Source organism: Colletes gigas, unplaced genomic scaffold (genome assembly GCF_013123115.1).
Source record: "Colletes gigas isolate AHSC1104 unplaced genomic scaffold, ASM1312311v1 Colletes_gigas_Sc00007, whole genome shotgun sequence".
NCBI classification, from domain to species: domain Eukaryota; kingdom Metazoa; phylum Arthropoda; class Insecta; order Hymenoptera; family Colletidae; genus Colletes; species Colletes gigas.
Window position 1 is genome coordinate 468,266 of NW_025106636.1, and position 6,414 is coordinate 474,679.

The 6,414-nt window shown below is 37.8% G+C and overlaps 1 protein-coding gene across 1 annotated transcript; it reads right to left on the minus strand.

Moving 5' to 3' along the window:
• Positions 1-132: 132 nt before the first annotated feature.
• LOC122396537 (proline-rich extensin-like protein EPR1) lies at positions 133-4,046 on the minus strand. Its single transcript, XM_043395054.1, has 3 exons — positions 4,032-4,046; positions 520-990; positions 133-293 (listed from the first exon to the last, which is right to left on the minus strand). Exons 1-3 carry the CDS (start codon positions 4,044-4,046, stop codon positions 207-209), a joined length of 573 nt encoding a protein of 190 aa, XP_043250989.1. The 3' UTR covers positions 133-206.
• Positions 4,047-6,414: the final 2,368 nt, after the last annotated feature.

The window sequence follows — 6,414 nt, forward strand, 5'->3', positions numbered from 1 at the left end:
CAGATATTTTTAAATATTATGTGAATTGTAAAGTATTATTTTAAAAAATGTGATACATTTGATTTCCAGAGACCGACATAGCGTTTAACGTGTTGATCGATATGAATCCAAATTACGATACGGTGGAAATCTGTAAAACCAAGAGACTCAGGTGCTCGTAGCAATCCATTCGCGACAATTATTATTATTAAGTACTATTACACTATCTAGTAGGGACCTCCCGACGATGGTGGACCATAGTTATTCGATGGAGGCGACTGTGGGGGCCCGTACTCTGCGTTCTGTGCCTCTTTCTGGAAAACAACGACCTTTGTCAATGAATTGTCACGGAAAATTGTTTTTCACATGGCTCCACTGTTTCTAGTTACTAATTACATAATCAACATTTATGTCGTCGTTAAAAGCAGTCGATGGTTCAAGTAAACTGTAAACTTCAATGCAGAAATGTTTCTTTGAAGATATTCAAAGTGGACGAGCTCTACGAATTAATGAAAATAATTGTTTTTAGATGGTTGTTACCTGAGTTTTGTATCGGATGAAGTAGACTTCCGGTTTGCTGGGTTGCGTGGGCGCTTGCGTCGGTAACACCACCTCCGGAGCTTCTTCCGGTTTCTTCACCAATACGTAGATCAACGTTTTCTCTTCGTCTTGGGGCGGCAATGGCGGCAACGCGGGGGCGGTCGGCGTCGGCGGCGTCGGGGCTTTTATGAACACGATCTTGTAATGCTTCTGCGGCGGCGCAACGGGTGGTATGTATTTAGGTGGTTTGTATTCGGGGGCTTCCGGAGGTGGCACGTGAACGTAAACGTGTTTGTGAACGACGGGCTGTTGCTGAGGCGGCCCATAGCGATCCGGTGGCGATGGTGGACCGTAACTTCCGGATCCGCTTGACAGATCACCGCCGCTCGATGGAGGAAAGTACGAATTCACCGGCGGTTCCGGCGCTGGCTTCGAGTATACTGTCGTCGATGCTACAAGCAGTAGCGCCCCCTGTACATTAATTACAATGATCAATTAATAATAATAGTACCACCATATTCTTTTCAAAAGAAAATTAATTCTGGGTTTATACAAACCTGGGAAAAATTTTAAAGACGAAAATCAAGAATACCAATTTGTTGATGGAGGCTTTGTTAAAAAGTTATTAACGTTTAAAGTTCCAACAGTTCTGAATTTTTTTTTCGAAGATGCGCAAAATTTCGGGGGTATGTGTAATGACAGAAAATGATTGTAATGGGGACCTGCAACCGAAAATAATTTTTTCAGAATGATTTGAAATTTTTTATTTCCGTCGAGAAATTTCACACCTTCTCGAATTTTTTTCTAGAAACTGGGTAGGATTTCGGGGGTATGTCTAATGACCAAAAATGATTGTAATTGACCCCCGCAACCGAAAATAATTTTTTTGGAACGATTTGAAATTTTTCAAAAATCAACAAATTGGTATTCTTGATTCTCGTCTTATTTTGGCCTCTAGAATCTATATGCAACTTGTGCACCTCTGTAACTACCAAAATATGCGTTGTTCGATAAAAATTTTGTATAAAAAAGTTGCATTTTCATAGGCAAAGGCGTTTTGAAGATTCGAAGATCAACGAAGAATCTCAAATTCTGAATAAAAAAGCGTTGATCCTTATTACTGAACCCTGAACCTAATTAACTAATGAGAAATTTTACTGTATTACTTGACAATTTTCAATTTTCAAAAGGCAAAGTGAAATTGCTCGTTAGTTATTAATGTGATCGATATAAAAACAATACGCATAATTCGATCGTTTGAAAGTAATCGAATTGTTTTCGGAAGAAAGTTAATCGCGTATTCAGAGTGCAAGCGGCCACTCACGTAGTCGATATGTACAGAAACTGAATGCTTGCGGGTATTTCACAAGTGATTTTCTACCACAGTAAATTGTAACGTTTACGCAACTACTTTCCTTACCATATGCAACGAAATGCAATGAAACGTCTTCGAGATAATTGTACCGTTCGCTGCTCTCGACGTCCAACTAAATTTTCATTACAATTTAATCGGGAGTAAAATTAGATTTTTACTCTGGGGGGAAAAATTGCCCGAGAGAAAATTATTTGAACAAACATCAGTTGCATTTCCACTGATTATGGATAAAAAAATAAGAAATAAATATTTATTCTATACTTGCAGAAACTTCCATAGTCCAGATACATCACTTTCTAACTTTTGAATTATCTCATGATTTATTTCTATTGTTAGCATTGTATATTCGCTTTTCAATCATAATTATATGTGAACGCATACAATATAAGTTTCACAATTAATTACTGCAATCAGAATTAATCTTTCAATAAGAAAGTATTCTCTGTTTAATTAATGTTATGTAGAAGATTTATATCTATATGTGTATGTACAACAAAGCTTGTAACCAGGATATTGAAAATAAAATAAATAAATAAGGTGTCTAAACATGTACAATATTTTTCATAGGAAAACACGTATTAGCTATAAGCTCGATCGATTTTACTGGCTGAAATAACGTTGGACAAGTTGCTCGATCAATTTCGCGAATGATCGATAAACGGGTGGCAATTACGTAACCGTAAGCAACGATGAAAATAAATTCAACGGCGTGGAGATGAAAAAATAGAGCGTGCAAACTCGAAAGTGGAAAGCCATAATCCGAAAGTAAAAGTAAGAGATCGTTATTTTTTTTCAGATTTATCCGCTGGAAATAATTGCTGTGATACGTTAATTACCGCGCCGGTTTTCTTTGCAATAATTTCATTTTCTTTCTCTGTTTTTTTTTCCACAAAGAGCGCATTAGTCGCGTCGGTCTGGTTAGTTTTCAGGTCAGAATTTTGAACATTAAAAAATGTTCAATCTCAGAAAGTTACACCTCTCGTGCAATTCGAATCAGACATTTGGTTGTTCCCAAAGATTCAAGAAGAAATTAAAATGTGAATTACAATTGGATCAAGAGCAAATCGAACGTGTTGCATTAGGAAACGTGTTGCATTAGGTAGAAAAATAAATATGTACTGTTTGAAGATCAATAAATTTACTTCCTCTTACCTGAAATATATTTTTATAGAAGACAAATTTATTCGATAACCGTTTCGCGTATTTTCACTCGCGTACCACAACGGCCTTGATCCAAATGAAGTTTATTTCATTCAACGTTTGATTAGAATCTCGATGTAACGGTAACCAATTAGGGGAATTGCGTACATGAATTCTCTTCGTCGAAATGAAACTGTTAAAAAGTTCCAAAGAATACCGACTTTCGAAGAATATTCGAAACCCTTTTGTGTGTTTACTAATTAAACAGAGGCGTGGTATACATATAGTAGAAGCAGCATAACAGTTTTGATAATTAATTCTTGCGTTAATTCAAACAGATCCAGAGCATAATGCATATCCAATTAGATAAAACGATTATATTATAGAATATTAGCTCTCTCTTTGGAGGAAATGTTTGCTTTCTTATTAAAAAGTTGCTCGAAATAATAAAATATTCCACACCATAATACCGCAGCTATTTCTAATATATTTAAAAACAATTAGTTGCGGTACTTTGTTTGAGCGATGGAGGGTTAATGATACTTTTGGGTGCAGTTAACGAGTCTAAGCAACGTTAATACCCTGCGATTAAAAATAATCACAGAGATAAAAATCCGTGGTCGTACGTACAGTTAATTGTGTTTTCTTTCCATTTTCTACCTTTTCTTATTGTTAACTGTCTCTCGTTAAATGCACCACTCGTTTCGAGCACCTCCATTCTCAATATCTAAGCCACTTTAGATTCGATATTAGATTTCATTGGATTCTTTGAATGAAATGACGAGTGTTTTCTTAATTACAGTTTAACAAATTATCAGGTAAAAATTGAAAAGGGTGACGAATAACGGATAAAGGGTTGGGAGTTTGGACGAAAGTCGTAATAAGAGCGTGGGTGGAACTCAACGAACGACCCGTAAAAAATGTTTTCAAGGTGATTATTGGAAAAAGGGTCAGGAGTTTGGACGAAAATCACAGTAAGAGCGTAGGTGGGACTCACCAAATGAACCAACATGCTCTTTCGTTGAACTTTGCGACGGCTGAGGGAGGGTACGTAGCCGAATTGAAGACGATACAAAGAGAACGTCCTTCACTGGCGATCTTTCACTGTTATGTCGGTTGGTTCGACGCATTCCGACTTTTATACGGACCGAGAGGGGGGGAAACGAACCATCCTCGATCTTCTTTCTTCGCCCGTTCGATCGCCGATCGTTCGATCTTCGTTCACAGGACTACGTAACCCTGATCTTATTACGATTAACCGAGGTGTTTGCTTTTCCTCTTTACCGTACAATCGGGCGAAATTCACACGAACAGCCAGGGGATACCTTGCAGCGTCCATTGAAACTTGAAATTTTTTATCGTTTATGTTAAAAATATGTAGCAAAAGTTACTTTTGTTTTGTGTCGTTGGCTACCTTGATGTAGGTCCCCTTTCTTATGTTTTTCGGGCGTCGGTGGTCGAGTGTGTTATTACAGTCTTTTTTAATAAACAAATATTGAACAAATTTAGTTTATTTTCTTTAATTACAACAGTTTATCTTAATTCAATTATTTTTAGAATTTTCAGAGGATTTTCATTTTACCCATTTATAATACCTTCGTTCGTATACGTTCGTGTAAATATTTTTTTAAATCTTTCACAGATTTAGTATTATTTGAAACTTCAAATCAGAGGACATTATGTTAAATTTGTTATCGGTAGTGTCTGAGAAACATTTGAAGCGTAATTCGAGCTTAGTTATGAAAAGTATGAAGGGTAATCGTCCTCGAGGAGCGTCGTTTTGCTTTTCTTTTTTTACCGAAAACGAATTAAGGTTTGTATAAAACTTTACCACGCCCGTGGAATAACAATACCGCGTTACTACACGTACCTTTCCACATTGGGATACGGTCGCGTCGTGGCACAGAATTTCATTGTCGGACAACGTTTGAATTAAAATTGAAAGTAAATCGTTTCGAGCATAAATCGTGGTCGAACCGGTCGCGAAAAAACACGAGGCGTGAAATTCGCGTGCAAGGAGCTGGACGTGCGAGGAAAGTCGGCGTAAAACGAAACTAACGCCGAGCTATTATCGTTTCGAGATTACATGAAATCAGGATTACGTCAATGGGTATTGGGTAAGCCGGTACTACCTGATGCGCCACCCGAGAAATTCTCGCGAAGGTTTCGTTAGTTTCTGAGTCACGACCGAGATACGTTAACCGTTCGCCACGAATGTCGGGATCGGGGGATTCGGGGATCCGTCGAGGTTACGGCGTCGTTGCGTCCTTGATCATCGGTATTTTTATTCGGCCATTTTCTCCATAACATAATTCCGGAGGCAGCCGGCGAGACACGTGAAACGAAGACGAGCGAAAGTGTGCCCGGTAAGGTAGCCCTCACAGTGAAAGTCAAACTAATTACGAGACGGGCATGGGCACGTAAGATGTCCGGAGAGCTAGCGTTGCAAAACAATCCTCTCCGCTACGAATATTAACCCGGAACACCTGCCGCTTTCCACTGTTCAAGCGAAAACCATTCCACCATCCCTGCTCCTCGCCTTTTTCTACACCCAACGTCCATTAATCTCTCCCAATTGGTTCACGGTCATCTTTTTTTTCGCCGAAAAATTTACCCCTTGTCGATTTTTCTTAAAAATTTGTATATTTCTTTGACGCTGTACGGAAAACTTGTCCAATACTTTTTTGTAGGTACCCATGGGCTCTGCTTCGGGGAAAAATTTCAATGAGATATCTTTACTATTGTGGGAGTTATGGTTGTGTGAAAATTGGACCATTTTTATGGGGGTCTTCTAATTTTACGGGGTCAAGGGATAACTTTTTCAATATTTTTGGAATTTCTATATATTCTTGACTAAAATACGCGTTGTTTGCCGCTTGAAACATCAAAATCGTCCAATCCGTTCAGGAGATATGACATTTTAAAAATTCACATGAAATTACAAGGAAGCATTCCCTTGGTCTCACGTTAGATTTTCGGTAAGGAATTTTTTTCTCGAAACTGAGTAGGATTTCGGGGGTATATCTGTTAACCAGAAATGATTGTAATTGGCCCCTGTAACTAAAATTATTTTTTCCAGAACGATTTGAAATGTTTCAATTTTGTCGAAAAATTTCAGCTCCTACCTGAATTTTTTTCTCGAAAGTGCGTAGGATTTCGGGGGTATGTGTAATGGCTAAAAATGATCGTAATCAATCCCTGTAACTATATATAATTTTTTCAGAACGATTTGAAATGTTTCAATTTTGTCGAAAAATTTCACACCTACTCGAATTTTTTTCTCGAAACTGAGTAGGATTTCGAGGGTATGTGTAACGACCAAAAATGATTGTAATCAATCCCTGTAACTATATATAATTTTTTCAGAATGATTTGAAATT